Source organism: Dendropsophus ebraccatus, chromosome 2 (genome assembly GCF_027789765.1).
Source record: "Dendropsophus ebraccatus isolate aDenEbr1 chromosome 2, aDenEbr1.pat, whole genome shotgun sequence".
In the NCBI taxonomy this organism is placed as follows: Eukaryota; Metazoa; Chordata; class Amphibia; order Anura; family Hylidae; genus Dendropsophus; species Dendropsophus ebraccatus.
In genome coordinates, this window is record NC_091455.1 from 52783320 (window position 1) to 52804029 (window position 20710).

At 42.0% G+C, this 20710-nt stretch overlaps 1 protein-coding gene across 1 annotated transcript in view; it reads right to left on the reverse strand.

Annotated features, from left to right (window-relative positions):
* Positions 1-1697: 1697 nt before the first annotated feature.
* Positions 1698-20710, reverse strand: part of CLVS1 (clavesin 1) — a 43491-nt gene continuing 24478 nt past the window's right edge. The window contains exons 3-5 of the mRNA XM_069960008.1: positions 16404-16514; positions 10983-11218; positions 1698-2852 (exon numbers count right to left, since the gene is read on the reverse strand). Of these exons, the coding sequence (XP_069816109.1) occupies positions 2765-2852; positions 10983-11218; positions 16404-16514 (435 nt within the window). The 3' untranslated portion in view covers positions 1698-2764. The remainder of the gene's footprint in view (positions 2853-10982; positions 11219-16403; positions 16515-20710) is intronic.

Sequence of the window (20710 nt, forward strand, 5' to 3'; positions counted from 1 at the left end):
TTACGGCCGATAATCACCAGAAGACAATCAGAGACCATGTCGGCTAATTGTTGTCTTTCAACAGGCTGAAACACAAACGATCAACCTTGCAACGATCTGCTGCCGTCGCTACGTGCAATAGGAGTGGCGGCATTAGCCTGACGCTATCTCTTTGATTAGATTAGATCCTCCGCAGTTCCCCAGCCCCCCTGCACTTAACTGGTCGCTGTTGGCGTGTGTAATAGCACCATCAGAGAGGGGGGAACGAGGAGCAATCAAGCGCTGACTTGCTACTCTGAATTGGCCCATGTAATAGGGCCTTAAGACTGCCTGGAAAACATAGATAGAGGCATAGAATGTATCCATGTTTTCCAAGCAGATTTAGGCCTGAATCCAGTTTCTTCAGCAACTGGTAATCAAATGCAGAGTGCTTGAGGCTCGTTCTTCTCTATTCACTATGCCTTCTTTGTTCACTGTCTCCTATGTTGGCCATCTTGTGGGTCTCTCTCGTCAGCTATCTGGTACAGACAGGTACTAGACCACATTTTGTAAGGCCTTATTACACTGGATGATTATTGGCCAAACCGGCTGATATTCCCCATGTAATAGGGCCAGTGATAAGCATTTTATTTGTTGCCTGATTGGGCTGTCCTGGCATGCTTAATAATCATTCTGTAATTGAGGATGTGTGACTGATGGCTGATTAAAGCAAAGGCCCACACTAATGATGTACCAAGCTCTCTGGCCGCACAGTTACTGAGCCATGTAATAGGCTCAGTAAACAAGCACCAATCAAAAAGATCAGCGGTCATTTACTAAGCCGCTCATGCAATATAATATGACCCTTATGGTTTAGTATGTCTTGTTTAGGTTGATCTGTGCTTGTTTAAATCTAAAGGGGACAGGCAGGCATAAGGTGTAGGTTCTTTGTGAAAGGTTTGAGAAGGGAGAGGGATTACAGACACACAGTTCACGTAAGCATGGGGGGGGGGCTTTGGAACATTACCGTTTAGGTGTGATTCCTTGCCATCGAACTATGCAAGTGTTTAGAAATGAAGTTTCTCTCAAATACAGGTGTTTCTTGACTGTCCAACAGAAGGCCTCTCCCCGATGGACCAGTGTAAGACTTTATATCTTGTCTTGCTACATTATGTTTATTTCTTTGTATCTTTTTGCAATTTTTCCTTTGTCTTGTTGCATTTCTTCTTTGTATTTATCTCTATCACTTAAGTAAACTTTATTCACTAACTTAGCTATTGCACGTGGACCTATTCTTGCATGCTTAAAGGAGAAGTCTGGCCATTTCCAAAATCCGCCAGCCGGCAGGTGCAAGGGAGAATTTTATAACACGTATTAACTAACCTTTCCCCGTGCCCGAGGTGAGTGGCTACGGGATCTCCAGGGTGTACACGTTACAACCCAGCTGATGGACTGGTCACTCAGCCAATCAGTGACTGGAGTGGGACAGGCATTTTTCCCCAAGTCCTGGCGTCATCACAACTCAAGGAAAAATGCCTTCCGTCAGGGGTTCAGAGGCCGGTCCCATCGCTCACCGCAGGCATGGGGAGAGGTAAGTGTGTACTCGTTGTCAAATTCGCCCCTGCCCCTGCCGGCTGATGAATTTTCAAAACGGCCAGACTTCTCCTTTTTAAAATCCTCTGTAAAACAGCGGTGTACATCAGGGTGCGCATTGAGAGGATTTCCCATTGTTTGCCTCTGACACATGCCACATTATTCTCACATGTAATGCTGTACAAATTTATTCTCAGATGCCTGAGTAGCGTAGAGAACTAAGCTATGTCATAGGTTAGGTTCACACTATGTAAAAATGATGTCCGTCTTTCACAACAACGGCTGTCACTGCGCAAATAACGTGTTATTACTGGACGTTATTTGCACAATGACGGCCGTCATTTTTACATAGTGTGAACCTAGCCATACAAGGTATAAAAGAAGTTATGTTGACAAGCCCAACAGAGGCTTTGAATGCAGCTTTATATAAAATAGTATAAGCAATTACAAAATAACGTATACAATATCAATGCAATGTCCTTTAATGTGTAGTGTATAGTGTGAACCACCTAAACAGGGCCTCATCCTTGAAACACTGAAAACAAGTATCCATCAGGTAAACCTGAATACATTCAATCGAACTTGTGTACAGGTGAACAGATTTGCTTTGATACAAATAACATTCAATACAAATTCAATAAAACAGGGATGGAACAATTCCTAATCAAGTTCTGAAAAAAAAAAATAAAAAATAAAATAAAAACCTATTACAATGTGTAGGGGAAATACTTCTTACAACTAACCCGATATCTTATAATAGATTCATAATTGTGACTTCAGATTTGTTTAGCTTTGTTATATTTTGCCAACTTTCTGCTGGTGATTTACTTGGTAAACTAATGAAACCCCATGGGTCCCTAAGACGTGGTAGAAAAATACTGACCATATAAGCTTTTTTTCTAGACAAAATGTACCCTATAATATATTTCTTTTACATTAGGCAGTACAATATATGTCTTACTATATGGAAGGCTCTAATGCACTTTGTTTGGGTCCTTTTTGGCAGTAAAGGAAACTTCACAGTTATAAAGTTGCTCCTGCTTGTTGGCACTATGGCAATGAAATCAAACAAGTCTTTGCACTTTGTGCAAGTAGCTGGTGAGCATTTTGCAAAGTGACAGGAAAAAAAATAAAAATAAATAAAGGAAGAAAGGAAGGGAAAAAAAAAGACCCATTGGTGAATTATAAAGTGATTGCAGTGATGTCCGGGAGATCAGTCCAGGGCAAGTAGCGGCTGTGTGTTCTCACTGTCTCTGTGGTCCTCATGCATCAGAGTGCCGGGCTCTACCACTGATTGAGACCTGCAAGAAATAAGCAAATGTCATACTTACTGAGTACTATGTATGAAATGGACTGTGGTGAGTACAGTTCTCCAGACTGAAAAAACATTCTTAAGCAAAGCACTGGAAACGAACAGAAGTAAGTATGCAATAAGGGCAATGGCACACCAAAGTAGAAATAAATGTAAATATCTTTATTTAACAAACCATGAAACAAAAAAGAAACACTTGAAAAGGATTAAAAACACTTAAAAACAGAACAAGAGACCATGATTGTAGTCATGTACTCAGGGCCAGTAGAGGAGAACAATGTACTCCAGATAGATGTCTCAAACCCTATCTAATAACAGTAGTATTATATCTGTGCACACTATTGGGTACAATTAGAACATCAATAGATCATGTTGTAATATTAATTGCACACCATGAAACTGTTTCATGGTGTGCAATTAATATTACAACATGATACCCTATCTAATAACATGATACTAGTCCATCATCACCAAAAGGATTCTGGTCAGAAATACAAAACATGAGCCAAGGTATATACAGACAAAGTGCAAGTGCATGGAAGATGGATGGAACATAAAAGATGGTAATATACCAGCCCCTACCAAACCTGTAACATATCCCCTTATACAAATGAAAGCCAATGTATTTGGCAGTTATATGTAAGCACAGGGAAAATGTGACAAAGGTGGAAAGTGTTGAGACAAAAAACCATACAGCACCTAAATGAAACAAAACACATATGACCAGGAAACAAGTGGTAAAGGACAGAGGGGGAGAGGCAAGTAACCAGTAACTACGGCCCAGTGGTGTCCCACGCGTTCCGTCCTGTTCACAGGACTTCCTCTGGAATAGTTCTTGATTTGTCTTGTTCTTACTAGCGACAACCTCAATACTGGATCATTACTGAAACATAAATAATTCAACTACTGGGGGTACAGAGGTAGAAATTACACCAGGGTCCTGATGGGGCTAATTAGAGATGAGCAAGAACCAAAATACTCAAGTGCTTGTTACTCGGGTCGAGTATTTTTCAATGCTCGAGTGTTCGAGTCAAGTCAGAGCCCCATTAACCACAATGGAAGACTCGAGTATTTAACTAGGTGCCCCTGAACAGAGCGGAGGGTATCTGGTTAATCTCAAATGAACCCTCTGGGGGCTCTGGGACCCAGACTGTGCTCTGCAGGTGGTGGTGGTGGGCAGGGGGGCAAAAGTGGGGAAAGTATACTTACCGCTCCTGTCCTTCTATCTGTCTCATCTTAGACTTTGGCCGAGTAGCAATAGTGAAAACGTAAGACCAGAGTGGTAAGTATACTTTCGCCGCTCCTCCCCCATGAATTTTTCTTTTCCAGCAGCCTTTCAACAAGCTTTTTGTTAACGAGCACCTGAGCAGCATGCAGTAATCGCTGGATTATCAAGCACCAAGTAGCCCGATACTTGAGTGAGTACTATACTCTTTATACCATGCTCACTCATCTTTCTGTCACTTAAAGTGTACTTGTCACATGTCAAAGGGACATGTCACAGAGACAAAAGTTTTGATCAGTCGGCGTCTGAATGTTTGGACCCACTGATCTCTCAGACTCCCCATCTTGATACTATCTCTGTCCCACTGCTCGTGCAGTGAGATGGAAAAGGCAGTGAGCTGGAAACTGCATGCCTATTGGCTCCTTTTAGAATTCAGTGGGGTTTTGAACACCCAGAACAACTGTCCAGCTGATCAAAATTTGTCAAAAACTGCAAAATGTGAACAGTTTTTTTTATGACAGGGGGGTCATCTTAGAAAGATGTTTGTGTTATAAATGTCATATGGAAGGTATACAGCATTTTTTAAGAGTTTGCGTACAGTTTCTACATCACGTTTGGCCTCTAGTCTGCCAGCAGAGTGATAGAAATCTAGCCATAGCCAAGGCATAACCAAATGGCTTCCATTGTGACATTGTGTGTGATGCTATAGGATTACCATCTAAGAGCCACACCAAGTTCTCTGTTCTAGGGGGTGCTCTGGCTCCTATGGGGGCTCTGCCACGCAAGAACACATTACAAATTTCTCATTGGTAAATGGGGGTTGTGCTACAGATTTTTGCTTTTAAAAACATGTCAAGAACTTTAATTTCCATGGAACTCCAGTGGTCCAGATCATATCATGTTAGTCCACTGCAGTTTATTTCAATTTATTTCCCGACCATGTAGCACAGGGATAGGGAGGGAGCCTTCTGCACAGCGGAGGGTGAGGGTTCATTGATAGTATGAGTTCTGTTAATTACCTAATTAGTCTTATAAAGCTTTGATGAGATCAAATGTCTACATCTCGCCAATGGAGGCTAATGCTGCTAATAAATTCTGCTGTTTGATTTATATTGCAGAACTCAAAGGATCTTCTAAATTATGCAACCATGAAATCTAACTCATGTGAAGGTCAGAATATAGCAAGAAAATGTGGCTAATTCATCTGAGGGAATTAGAACATCACTATATAATGGCCTCGGATCTCGTAATGCTTCAAAAGTGCATCACTGCGAAGTTAAATAACTATTGACAATCTGTTATCGGTATGAAAAGCACCAACTTTATTACAGAGCATCAAAGAGATTGTTCTGTTATAGCAATAAAAATAAAAGGCCAGACTCAACAAACAGACTTTGTAAAAAAGGCTACAAAATATCTTCCCATTCTGTGTCTCTGTTAGGGTATGTTTACACCTAACCCTCACAACACTTTGTTTGTCAGAGACATGTGAAAGTTTTTTTCGGCCATGATCTGAGTATTCAGACCATGACTGATTAGGAGAACAAGCGGTCTGCTCTCCCAACTGTGTGTCTACGGGCCCTATAGACTCCCATTATGTGTCCATCTTGGTTACATGACACAGAGCCCTGAGAGAACACGAAGAGCTGAGATAAAAACATTTTATATGTCTCTATGACATCAAAAAAAATTTTGGGTGACGGTGTCCATTTAAGGTAAAATTTATGCAAAAACTCTGAAGGGTTCAAGCACTATTGTATCTGCTAGGTTGGTTTTTCTTTCATAACCATGCAGACACATGGTAGCTGTATACATAAAACTAGGAAATGTGAAACTTCATATAGCCAATACCTTTTGACCAGAGATGGGGCAAAGGGTAGGCAGTCACATAGGAAATTTACCCTCTCCCCCCATCAACTATTGTAGCATTGCATCAATGACTATATTCCTGCTGCCAGCACCTCTTATTATCACCAATCACTACTTACTGACACTGCCGACATGATTGTAGTTATGAGTAAAGCTGCCCATACAACTGATGGCCACATGACTGACCAGCTGTGATGTACAGTAGCAGTATAGTATATGACATAGTAACAAATCCCATCCACATACTGTGACTAAAACCACAATGCATGGTGAACTGTTATACCCCAATATGCCAACTATTCTTGCTCGCTTCACCCACTGCTTTTAACCTTTGAAATACCAAAGTTGAAAGCTTCCAAACAATTACTTTAGATGCCAGTAATTTCTACTGTTTTACTGCTGCTGTTTAAAGTGCACTGAAAGGGGTCCACCAAGGCTCTGTCGCCCAAGGGCCTGCATATATCTGGATCCGACCCTGCTCATGTATCTAGGGAAGATTCATGAAACATTCATGAGAAAAGAGAGAGAATAAATTAATAATACCTTATACCACAGCACTGTTTATAGCTTTCCATTGCTCAAATCAGTCCTTGTCCCCATTAGGACTCACAGTCTAAATTCACCTGTTTCTATAGGAAGAATGTGTCAACTCCTTGCAGATGTTGTCCTTGGTGGCAAGTGAACCCAGGATCTCAGTGCTGCAACCTTTGAGCCACTGTGCTGCCTATCAGTTCAGTCACGCTACTCTCTTTAGCAGTACCTTTTTTAGGGACCTCTGCCACACCATTACCTTACAATGTACCTTTATACTAACTTTTGTAAAGGCTCTTATATACATGATTATCACTTGAAACCCCCCTAGAAATATATGACAAGCGAGATTTCCGCTGAGTACTCTTCAAAATGTAAACTACTTAGAGCGCTGTGTGGTGGAATAATAAATGGGATTGCTATTTTAATTGCGAGCATGTCCTTGGTGTAGGTCAATGCCATTAATCTGATTGCAAGTCACAGCTGCGACTGCTGAACCACGCTTATATCTTGTGCTGCAGGCTACAGTACAGCTGGGGAGTGTATGGTTCCTTTCTTCCATTTACTTTCTGTCATGCTACATTATATACATCAAAGATGATGCACCATGTTGGCGTGTGCAATAGCACTGTTTTACAGTATAGGCTTTGTGTCTATTGGTCGAAAGGAGACAGGTGGAGATCAGGGGCACGTTCTTTATTTTATAGGGCGTTTGATCTGCAGACCATGTAAGTGAATACAGTACAGTTACAGCCAGTGACATGGGAGATACATTTCCTTTTCTTTTCCATTTGACCCAAACCACCTTGACAATGTAAGATGATCCCAACTATGACAATTCCTCACTCTCCCTGACCATGATCCCAACTATGACAATTCCTCACTCTCCCTGACCATGACTATTCCTCACTCTCTCTGACCATGATCTCAACCATAACCATTCCTCACTCTCACTGACCATGATTCCAACCATGACCATTTCTAAATCCCCTTGACCATGATCCTGACTATGACCATTTCCCACTCTCTAAAAAAAGACTTCCCATTCTACTGTCCCTTTAACAGTACCATCCTGCTGCAGCTCCCATTTCCATGCTTGCTATTGCCCCAGGTGCCCTAACTACCTAAACCAACCCAAGCCTGCATTAGCCTTTGCTGAATCCCCCATACATTGATGGCCTGTATTGGAGTGAGTGGCAGTTATCCAACTACCGTGTTTCACCAAAAAATAAGACAGTGTCTTATATATATTTTTTCCTCTGAAACATGGGCTGGGGATTATTTTTGGGGTAGGTCTTATTTTTGGGAAAACACTGTATGCCCCTACAATGTAGCCCCACTTTATAGGGCTAGATAGCCGCCATTACTGTATGTTCCACAGTATGGGCTCCTATACAGTATACCTCCCTCCCCCCTCTGTAGCTGCCCCAACCATAGTGTATACATCCCCCTCTGCAGGTAGTCCCCATACTTTATACTTACCTCCCTCCCCCCTCTGTAGTTGGCGCATGTACCCTCCACACACACACACCCCCATACTCAATGTCCCCTATTGTGCATTTTCTTACAACTTCTCCCTCCCCTGCAGCTTGTGTTGAGCAAGTGGGGGTGGGGCATAACAAGTCTTGCACTGATTGGTCAGCACCCAGTGTCAGGGATCTGGTCAGCTGACTGTAACTAGGGCTTATATTTGGAGTAGGGCTGACGTTTAAAGGTTACTCCAAAGATCCTACAAAATGAAGCTAGGGCTTATTTTCAGAGAAACACAGTCTATCCAAGTCCTGACCATGCAGATACATTTAAAGGTGATGCCCACATCAGTGTTCTTAGTTTTATATCTTTTCATTGTGGCAAAGTGATACATTTTGGCAGCAGTATGACCCATACAAATGAATAGGATCCATTAACTGATTTACAAATACATCCTGCAAACTAAAACTACAGTAAAATAGAGACTTTTGTTCTTTGTACTCCAACTTGGAACAGTCAGGCAGCATTATTTGTCCCATATAAAAGAAACACAAATGTAATGGCCATACAAATACGGGGATAAATCTCAAATAATATAGCACAAGTAAATCCTAATAGTAAATCTCCACTAAATAACCAAGTTCTACTGTGGTGGAACAGTAACCCTGGAACCAGCTACTACTAGAACTAGAAATTTAGGGAGACATTTATGAAGACCAACGTACTCATACGCTGATCTTAAATTAGGCCCTGTCCCCAATTGCCCCACCAGATTCACTAAGAGGCGTGAGCAGGCATAAATCATGGTAAATCTGGTGCCGGAGGAGACCCATCAGGCAAGCGGGGGATACAGCTGGCGTACGCCGGGGAGAAGGGGCGAATCTGCGCCTGCTCCCTGGCGTATGTCAGTGGCACAGCCTTCATGAATATCCCGCTTAGTCTATTTCTGTCAATGAGGTTTTTTTAATTTTATTTTATTTTATTATTGAAGAGAATGAATTTACTGTAATTCAAATAAATCATCCTCTATGTTATTATTACTCTATCTGTCTCTTATTGTTTCGACAAAACCATCATAATAATCAGCGTCAAGAATGATTCATCTCGTGCTAATTGTACATGTTACGGACAAAATCATAGCCTAAGAAACAATAATGATTATAAATGTACAAGTAGGAGAAAGACAAATGACACGTAAATGAACCTAAGGATGGAAATGACAGGAACCATACTGTAAACTGGTAAGAAATTGACCTACAACTCCTAATAAGAAGCTTAGCCACCCATGTCTATTCTTACAGCCCAATAACAAGGAACAATTTACACTAGGATATCAAAGCAGCTTGAAGATTGTTGATCTTGTGTCCTTCAGGCAATATAACTTACATCCTGGATAAAATGTCATTACTGAGATCTCAGCACTACCTCAATCACATGGAAATAGCTCTTATTATTTTATTAGGCGAGCAGAGCAGCGTGTGACATTTGTGCTACTATCTATGATTTAAGAGATATTTACTGTATGTATTTTGCAAATGTAGTAATTTTTAGGCCTTCTGCACAAGTAACAGCCGTGTACAAGCAGCGTGCACAGAGGCCTATGGCTGCGTTTATGTTTTCCAGGACTCTGTAGGGCGGCATCCAACTTCTGCAGCCGCCGGGAATCAAATGCCGAACATTCCGGTTCAGAGAATGTTGCCGAACCCGAACAGTTTGACATCTCTGCTCCACACTGATAGGAACCGTTGATTCTCATATCTCTAAAAACTGCTAAACATTGATGTACATTGCCCGTTTTATACATGGTAAATTATTATTATATAAAGGATTAAAGTATTGATGTTCGTTAAAGGGAATCTGTCAGCTGTAACAGGCGTTCTAAGCTGCAGACTCTATTAGTTAGCTGTGAGGACAAGGAGTCACATGTTACTTTTCATATAGCCATCTGTGCTTCCAGGATGTAGAAAATTGCTTTTATTCTTGGGTTCAAAGAGTCAAAGAGGTTTTCCCAAACTCCTGATCTGCGGCAGGCTGTAATGTTTCCTCTATTTAATTGACACCTGGAAGCTGAGTCTTCAAATCAACTGGTGTCAGAAAGTTATATAGATTTGTAATTCAGTCTTATTTAAAAATCTCAAGTCTTCCCACAGTTATAAGCTGCTGTATGACCTGCAGGAAGTGTTGTTTTATTTACATTCAGATACAGTGCTCTCTGCTGCCACCTCTGTCCATGTCAGGAACTGTCCTGAATAGTAGCAAATTCCTATAGAAAACCTCTCCTTCTCAGGACAGTTCCTGTCTCGGACAGAGGTGTCAGCAGAGAGCACTGTGTATGAATGTAAATAAAACAACACTTCCTGCAGGACATATAGTAGCTTATAAGTAGGGATGAGCGAACCGGCTGAGGTTCGGGTTCGTATGAACCTGAACTCTCGGCTTCTGATTCCCGCTGTCTGCCGGCTCCGTGGAGAGGGTGGATACAGCCTGAGGACCGCCTAGAAAACTGGGATACAGCCTATGGCTATGGCTGTATCCCAGTTTTCTAGGCGGTCCTCAGGCTGTATCCACCCTCTCCACGGAGCCGGCAGACAGCAGGAATCAGAAGCCAAGAGTTCAGGTTCATACGAACCCGAACCTCAGCCGGTTTTGCTCATCCCTACTTATGAGTATGGGAAGACTTGTCATTTTTTAAATAGGAGTAAATTACAAATCTATTAAACTTTCTGCCACAGATTTTTTTTTTTTCACTGGAAAACCCCTTTAAGCAGGATCAGGCATGGGAGGGAGGAAGTGCTACAGCTTGCTGCATTTCAGGAGCTTGGGAAAGCCTCTTTGACTCTTCAAATTATATACTAAAGGCATTTTTCTATGTTCTAAGGGTACAGACAGATATATGAAAGGTACCATGTGTCTCCTTATCCTAATGGCTATCTAACAGTGTCAGCAGTTTGTAACTTGAATAGCAGTTGACAGATTCCCTTTAATAATGGTGAATTTCTCGATGTAGACACAGAACGTAATTACCTTTTCATGTATTTTGGCGAACAATCTCTGTCTAGGCTGGCAGGCGGACACTTCACATGGATGGCATTGTAAGAAGTGTGAGTATACTCGTTCTCATCATTGTAATCCGGACCAAGCAGAGTTCTCGCCCACGTCCCCATATCATACGGTGGCAGTGTACCCCCAAACTCAGATGGTAAACATTCTGGGTGGATCAGCTGGTGCAGACTGTTAAGATTGTTACCATGGAGGAAAATCTGAAAAATAGAAATAATAAAACATCTACAATGTTACAGGAGGATTGTCTGGAATTACTCGAAATTGTTTGCTGGCAATAATTATTCTATTTATTGTCTTGTTGTGCTGCTAATCCCTTCTATTGAATGTGTTTCTCTGCAATTGTGTTTTCTTTCCTCCTACATTCCTTTCAGCATGATAATGTCATGTCTTCCAGAGGTAGAACTCTATCTACTGACTGTAACAGTGTAACAAAAAATAATGAGAAGAATGGTAAAGCTATTTGCAATCTATTTTCTAGAGGATAAATCTGTGAATATGGCTGCAGACACCTGTCATGGCGCTGTCACAACCTAAACGACATGGGATTTCTTGTAGAGCGATGACAACGTGAGACGACATCTGATCACTAATGCCTTATGCACACAACAACCATAATACTAATATGGAATTAATAAGTACCATACCCAAAAGTAACATTGAGCCTATACTATATACAGATACCCTCACAGATTTACATAATGCATTGCTTCCACTCAATCCTTGCGTCTAGGGTTACCCCAGAGTCAATCACTACCTCTTGTGATTTCCTGCTCTTTAATATATACCGGTATACAAGTGCAGGTTAAGGTTAAGGCTATGTTCACACAACGTAAAAGTACGGCCGTTGTTGCAATCTGCAACAACGACCAAAGTTTAAACGAATAGATACGTTTCCCAGCCTTCTATGGGATCCCGGAGCGTATACACATAGTATACGCTCCGGCCGGGATCCCTCACGGTGCCGCAAACAACTGACGTCAGTTTTCTGCGGCCGTAGAAAACTATGTCAGTGCAAGCTTCATAGTGTGCTGTGAAGAGTTCTGTTGTGGGCACGCACGGATGCAGTACCAGCCGGGATAATCTTTTCAGAGACCGGCCTCTCCGTGACCTGGCCAGCATGTGAACATGGCCTAATACTCCCCACCATCCCCTTTTGGCTATGTTTAGGACCGGTTCCAATTTGCATTATTTTTCCATCATTGGAGCAGAAGAACTGGGAAAAAAAAAAAAGTTGACTGGACATAAAAATGATTTGTGCTGCTCTAATCTGTCCAGTATTTTGGGCAGAACTGATACTGAGGCACCCAATTTGTGAACCTAGCTTTACAAAGAAATTTTAAGTGTTTTTTTGAGGCACAAACTTGTTTTATAATTGAAAAACAACTCCATATCTATTTTTCCCTCTGAATTTCAGTAAATACCCTGAGAAAATGCCTGACAGGTCACATGTAGTTTAAAGGGGTTATCCAGTGATACAAAAACATGGACACTTTCTTCCAGAGACGGCACCACTCCTGTCTCCAGTTCAGGTGTGGTTTGCGGCTTGCTTCGGGGGGTTCTTGGCATGTGCCGCTTGGCCAATCAGTGCGATGCCCCGCAGCAGCACACTGATTGGCTGAGCGGGACGTGAAGACACCGGGAGCCCCGAAGCAAGCCGGAGCAGGAATCTGCTGTGGATCCGCTGTGGATCTGGTACGAGTGAACGTACCCTTAATGTTATTGCCATATATATACCAGCTGTAACTGTGTTTTCCTGTTTTATGTACCCCCCCCCCTTTTATGTATTTTGGGGATATTTCTGCACATAAAGACTGAATTCTCTGAGTTTTGTTTAGCATTTGATCAACAGTTTTAGCAGAAACCAGAAGTGGGTCCAAAACACAGAAAAAGTGTTGGGTGGTCCACTACTAGTTTTGACTAAAAATACTGACTAAAATACTGTGTAAATCCAGCCAAATGCTACAAAATAATTAAAAAATTGCAAACAAAGACCATGGAGAACTAGAGAGGAAACCAATAAGAGGTATTCCAATCACAGCTAACATAGGTATACTTGTAGGGATGGTCAAGATAAATATTTTTGCAAACACATTAATTTCGCAAACTAGTCTTCTCCTTATATGCTGCACTCTCCCTTTCATTGTTGACAGTTGGTTGTCTAGGTTACAGACCACTTCTCTACACTAAAAGCAGCGGTCTGGCTGGTGTATATATAGCTGAAATGTAGATGTATTAACAAGACCACTACTTTTAGAGCAGAGTGGTGGTCGGTAATCTAAGCAATGCACAAAGACAAAAATGCAAAAAACTCTTGGTCAACTCCACATCTGCACCATTCACACTATGCAGGATCACGTTGCCATGGCTGTAATGCAGACACACAAAAAAAGGAAATGCAACAGCTCGCTGCCAATGCCAATGCCAAGACATAAGCCCAATACAAATATTAAAATTGCAAAACTGCTATATAAAGCATGGTAACAGACGCACATCCAGGGCTAAATGGAGGGTGCTGAGCAGAGAAAGTCCTTTGGCAGAGGATCCCGAAACACAGAGCAACAAGAGTCCACAGCACACCAGCATGTAGTGAAGAGGTTTATTCCATCAATAAGGTGCAGGATACAACGTTTCAATTCACTCCAGAATCATTTTCAAAACTGCTATATAAAATGTATTTGAAAGGCTCTTGGCTTACCATTTGCAAATAAAGCATACTATCCCACCACAGTAAGGTGGCCCCATATACGGGATGCACCTACACTATACTCTGGCCTGTCCCAGGCTAATGACAGGAAAGAGCAAAAATTTGGCAGCACCTTTATGCCTCTGTTTTCACTGTAGGTTGCACGCTGCACATGGCTTAAGTACAGAAAAAAAAACAGAGAACGCAACAGCAACCTACATTTGCACCTGTATGTTGCTGTTGCACTTTCTGTGTTTTTTTTTTGTCTGTACTTTAGCAACATGCAGCGTGCAACCTATAGTGTGAACAAAGACATAGGGGTGCTGCCAATTTCTGTTTTTTTTTGTTTTGTTTTTTTAGTTGTATGTGGGGGTGTGGCTACCTCCTGTTCCTTTGCACTCCACCCATGTCCTGTGGGTGCTGTAAATAGAGATTATTTGGATCCTATCTGCCCATTGTAGGCTTATTGTTATCCCAGTAGAGGCCATTTCTAGTGTAAGAATGCTAGAGTAGGGACCACGTCTCTGAGGAGTCCTTAACGTGGTGACATGGTTCACTCTGTTTGATCAAATGGTTTGCTAAGATACTCATTTTTTAATATCTATAGAGCAGGATTTTATTGTGTGTACTCCCAGGGGAACCTCATCATTGTTATTTTTTTATAGCAGTTTTGCAATTGTAATATTTGAACATTGGTGCCTTAGATTACGAGCATAATTGGTTCCGGGACCGTGCTTGTAATCAAAATCCACTCTTAAACCAAAGCAAATTTTCCCATAAGAAATAATTGAACTGCGACTATTAGTTCCACACCCCAAAAATAATGATTTGTTATTCTGATTAACATGTAAAACAAAGAAACAAACATTTATGAACAGCTGAATGTGTCATATTATAAGTTACTGTACAGTATAGCAATCAGTATGTGGAGTATAATGTATAGTAAGTGCATAAACCTGAAGAAACAGCAGCAGTTTTTAGATAAAGGTTGGAGCTGCAGATCCCCGCAATAGGGTAGTACAACAGGCTAAAATACAGAAGCAGGGCTGCTGTCAGAGGTCTGTGTGGTCACATGACAGCAATGGGGAAGGGGTGTGTTCAGCATGGACTAATCAGGACTGATAGAGATAGCAGGGAGCAGGAAGGAATGACAGGACATATGTGGGCACATACATGCAGCACTCTCTGTCCGGGGGGAGAGGGGTTACAGCTATGAAGAGATTACCTCCACAGTCCTGTCCCCTGATGCAAGCCCCAGCCTGAAGTTGATCTGCTATGATTTAGAAGGTGAAGGAGACTTCCTGGGTCAGAGTACAGGGCTGTAGACCCTGCTATGCAGGCCATGCCCCTCCCCCACTCCGCCCCCACTTAGTACAGTGAGCTCTTAAACCAAAGCAATGCTCTTAAACTAAGTCACAATTTCGAAAAACTGTGAGCTCTTAAACCAAAACGCTTTTAAACCAAGTTACTCTTAAACCAAGGTACCACTGTATTTTGTTTATGCCTTGGCATTAGCAATGAGCTGTTGCATTTTCTCTTCTTCTGTGAACCTAGACAATGGGCTGCCAACAATGGGAGGGAATAATTGGGAATATCAGGAAAGTTTGCTAAATGATTGTATATGCAAAAATATTTAACTTGACGAATCCTGCTACAAGTGTACTTATTTTAATTAAAGGAGAATTAAACAAATTCCTAATGTAAACTAATGTACATATGGTGGTATATCAGACATCAGACCCCATCAATATACGTGAAGGATCCAGCAGGGGGCACAGTATATGTAGAAGTATAGAAGAAGAAGTCTATGTAGAGAGTATATGTAGTGGAATCACCCTCCCTGTGCTGCCTGGTGCCCGTGTATCTCCCTCCCTCCTCATGCTGCCTAGTCCCTGTGCATCTCCCTCTCTGTGATACTCAGTGCCTGTGCGCTCATCTCCCTGCTCCTGCTCCGTGCTGCCCGTTGCTGAACAGCGGGGAAAGCACTCCTTATCTGCCGCTTACCCTGCTGCATGGCAGGGGGTGGGAGGGGTTGAGGGAGATGCTAGGGCACGGGAAGGGAGATGCACGGGAGGGGGGGGGGATATGTGAGCTGTCGGATGATTCTATTTCTATACTTCCATTATTTTAGAGAAATTGAAGCCTCCCAATCTACTTACAGGTGTTGACATAAAGCTATACAGTATGACGGGTTCTGATATCAGATTGTTAAGATTATCCCCAACTATACTAAGCCCAAACACTCAATGTGAGAGGAGAAGGAAAAATAGAATCTAAGCTGGACAGATACAGCTGCAGGAAAAGAATGAAATGATAAAACAGCGCACCTTCTGCTGTACAGAGATCTGCTCCATTATATACGGCAGCTGAACCTTTATACAATTGCCTGTAATTACAGCTTGTAGTGCTGCCAGTCCTTTTAATATATTCTCCTTCATATCACAAATGAGATTCTGACTGGTTAGTTCCTGTTCTTTCTAAAGATCAAAGATGCCCTCATCCCGTAGACTCTGACTGAATATAATCCATTGCCATAGCTGTATTGATCGGAAGCAGACAATCTGCAATCCGCAGCTGTGACCACAACACACCATATGTCTTAATCTCAGAGGTCACCAGGAAAAAACGGACTACGTGGGGGTCTCTGGAGACTTGGAGGGAGTCCAGGATACAGCCTTGCATGAGTTTTTGTGTCTTACCCTTTTCCGTGTCTTGTCTTTAAGGAAAGGTTTTATGATTGTATACAGAGCATGGATGTACCAGGGTTGGTTGACAAAGTGGACGCCTCCGAAGCGTGCTGGAAAACTGTCCTAGAAACGAGAGGAGAACAGACGCTCATTACTGGGTATAATAGGAAGGCCAGCTGGTCAAAATGGCAATCCATTACATCATTGATATGCGCTTAGATCGGTTTTATCACTGAACCTTATTATACATAAGCATGCATAGACTAACATCAATGAAAAGGCTGGCAATTAAGGATTACATTATGACTTCTAGGAGACATAAAACTTAATGTATATGTACGTTTGGAAAATATATACAAATATATACCATAAAAATGAATTTCACTAATACAGTGTTTTTTTTATCAGAATATTGCCGGTTACCAGCAGGAGCATAGTTTTATGCTGATCAAACTGCAGCTTAGGTGCCAACAAGCCTTCAGTGATTGGCTGTAATCCGTGGGAGAGCCTGGCACTCATTTTTTCAGTTTCCCCACAGTGCCTCCACAGGGGAGATGAAGTATTACACCGTGTCTATTCACATCAATGAAATGACTGTGTAAAGCAGAGGTGGAGCTTTCCTCTAGACTAGCTTTTTACTATTTCTTCCCTCTTTCAACTTAGCATTACCTAATAGGATAGCATATGTGGCTGTAGATTTTCTAACCACAACCCCTTTAGCCAGGATATGCCGATACAGGTATTACATCCCTTGCACAATTTAAGGCCTGCATACTGTATCGGACCCATTCTAATCCATGGACCAATGCATATGACCATGGATGCCATAGTCCAGACATGAACTTATACAGACCATATTGTGGCCAAAGGACATGAACTTATACAGACCATATTGTGGCCAAAGGACATGAACTTATACAGACCATATTGTGGCCAAAGGACATGAACTTATACAGACCATATTGTGGCCAAAGGACATGAACTTATACAGACCATATTGTGGCCAAAGCTCCATAGACTTTTGCCTCATTAACAAGTGCACTGGTGGCACTCCTTGGGCTGTCTATGTCATATGGGACCAATTACAAATGTATACAGAAGACCTTAGGGCAACAATCTAAAACTTTGCCTAGATAAAACTGTAATGTTCAGAAACCGCATCTACTATATAAACAGCAATGCGATCATGTGGGTAGTACCCAGCAGTCCACATCTAAGGGGAACTATTCTGATTATGAATGTATCAGCCGGTTACCATATGTGCAATGAAAGTAACACTAAATTAAGTGTATGGGGGAAATTTATCAAACATGGCGTAAAGTGAAACTGGCTCAGTTGCCCCTAGCAACCAATCAGATTCCACCTTTCATTTTCCAAAGTCTGGGAGGAATGAAAGGTGGAATCTGATTGGTTGCTAGGGGCAACTGAGCCAGTTTCACTTTACGCCATGTTTGATAAATCTCCCCCTATATCTGTAACCTAATATATCACGGAATAAAAAAGGAAATAGTTGCACTCACCAATCCGCTCTTCTTGAATCTTTATTTCTTACATGAAAAAGTAGAAAAACATAGTGTGGACATAACAGTGAGCAGACACTAAAAGCGGAGCGGTGACAGCTTGTTTCGCGCTCTACGGTGCTTCTACAGACCTCCCCTAAATCTCATTTAATATTTATACTATGATAATTAAGCACTCTTCAGTATTATTGTTTTTAGACTACTTATGCCCAGGTTTTTAATTGTATTATACACTTGCTTTGATTTATCTCACATGTATGCACATGTCATAGACAATGGTCAGCTATTTGAATAGCGTGCTGACGTGTGTGGTTAGGGAAGGTCTGTAGAAGCTCCGTAGAGCGCGAAACAAGCTGTCACCGCTCTGCTTTTAGTGTCTGCTCACTGTTATGTCTGCACTATGTTTTTCTACTTTTTCATGTAAGAAATAAAGATTCAAGAAGACCGGATTGGTGAGTGCAACTATTTCCTTCTTTATTCCGTGATACGTTTCACATGACTGTTTAATGATAGTTGGCACCGCCAGGGTCATGCCTCTTGTTCACACTGGAAGCCAGCCTTCTACCATGAACTGTGTTGCGGTAGTGCCACCTACCTTCGTTTAGTGCTACCATTCTGTAACCTAATATAGTTGGCTTTTTCCGTAACACCCCCTTCATAAACAAAATGACCTGACATGTACAAGGCTGAGTGGATTTTACAATTTCCTTCCAATGCTCTGTCGGATTCATTATTGGAATACAAGTGCTTTACTTCAGCGTATAGCCGCATGCTGTGTCAGCAGTGATTTGTGCTGTATTTTTCTGGTTCATCTATCAGGATATGTGCAGCCAGACAGATTGTTATTATAAAGCTTCTACTTTAATAGTGGTTCCAAACTGGGACTTTATATTAACCACACCACAGACAAGTCATTTCATATAGGAGAGGGTACAGTGATTGGCTGGTTACCGTCCATCCAGCTTCCGGCTCTCCTGGCAAACAGCTGACTCTGCTGGAGGTAGCCACCACTCATCAGACATTTCCTTTAATATTTATGGATGGTTTTCCATGTAATATGTTGATGGCTTGAGTCTGCCACAGAGGTGGCCCATTGATCTTGGTAATAGATGGGCCCCAAGTGTTGGACCCCCTCATGACATGAGTTATATCTTATAAGTTGTCTTCACAGGGTACTCCGTAGAGAAAAATAAATCAACTTCTCGTGCAAAAGTTTTGTAAATTGCTTCTATTTAAACGTTTCAAGCCTTCCAGTACTTATCAGCTGTTGTATGCTCTGCAGGAAGTTTTCATTCCAGTCTCACATAGTGCTCTCTGCTGCCACCTCTGTCTGAGTTATGAACTATTCAGAGCAGTAGCAAATCTACACAGAAAACCTCTCCTGCTCTGGACAGTTCCTGACAAGGACAGAGTTGGCAGTACAGAGCACTGTGTCAGACTGGAAAGAATATGCCACTTCCTGCAGGGCATACAGCAGCTGATAAGCACTGGAAGACTTTAGAGTTTTAAATAGAAATAATTTTCATATCTGTATAACTTCCTATACTATAAACAGTTATTTTTCTTCAGTGTATCCCTTTTATACACAGATAGCAACCACTAAACTTTCTACACCTGGCTCATCACAAACTTTAACCTCTGCTTAAAATTCCTCCCGTAAAAGAATGAACAGAGCAATGTCTCATTGTGTTCAATGGGATTTCCGCTCTGTTGTTCACACTGCAGAATTTCCAAGCAGAATTTTCTGCCGCAGATCTGCTTTACACCCCAAGGGTGGGTTCACACTATGGAATTCTCGCGGACGATGTCCGCGGAATTCCGTCAGCTGTCCGCCCGCACGGGCACGCGCTTTTCCGCCGGCTCTATAGACACCATTCTATGGGCCGGCGTATTCGGCGATCCGCTAAAAGAAGTGACATGACACTTCTTTGAGCGTATTGCGGAATACGCCGGCCCATAGAATGGTGTCTATGTGGCCGGCGGAAAGGCGCCCAGATGTGCGGGCAGACAGCTGACGGAATTCCGCAGACATTGTCCGCGAGAATTCCGTAGTGTGAACCCGCCCTAAATCCTTTTACGGGAGGAATTTCAAGCAGAATTTAAGAGCGGATTTCTCTAATTCCTGGCCTTTTGCTCAGTGTGCATGAGGCCTAACATAGCTGTTTCTTACTATGTACTGGTATAGGTGGACACCAGACCGCATCCCTAAGCCTTTTTATTATTAGTCCATACAGATGCCTTAGCTCAGGGTGTACAAAAGCTTAATGTAGAGAGGCCATTGGCTTCTCTACAAATGTTCCATCTACCTGTTTGTTTGTATCAATTGTATCTTGCACATATTATTATTTATCGCTCAAAGGGGAATACATATATATATTTTTTTTTAATTCATTAGTACCCGAAAGTCATAGATTTGTAAATAACTTTTATTTAAAAATCTCAGGTCTCCAGTACTTATCAACTGCTGTATATCCTGCAGGAAGTGGTGTTTTCTTTTCAGTCTGACACAGTGCTCTCTTCTGCCACCTCTGTCCATGACAAGACCTGTCCAAAGCAGTAAAGGTTTTCATTGGGATTTTACTACTGCTCTGGACAGAGGTGGCAGCAGAGAGTACTGTGTCAGACTGTATTAGAATCGACCAGCAGCTTTGTTTCCCAGGAATGGATCCAGCTTTTCCCAGAAGCTGAGGAGGAGTGTCACGGAGTGGCACAGACTTCAAAGCCAACTGCCTGACAAGCTGTCAGCCTATCCTAATGAAGCGTTTTGCTTTGATCCTGCTGTAAATTCACTTACCCTTA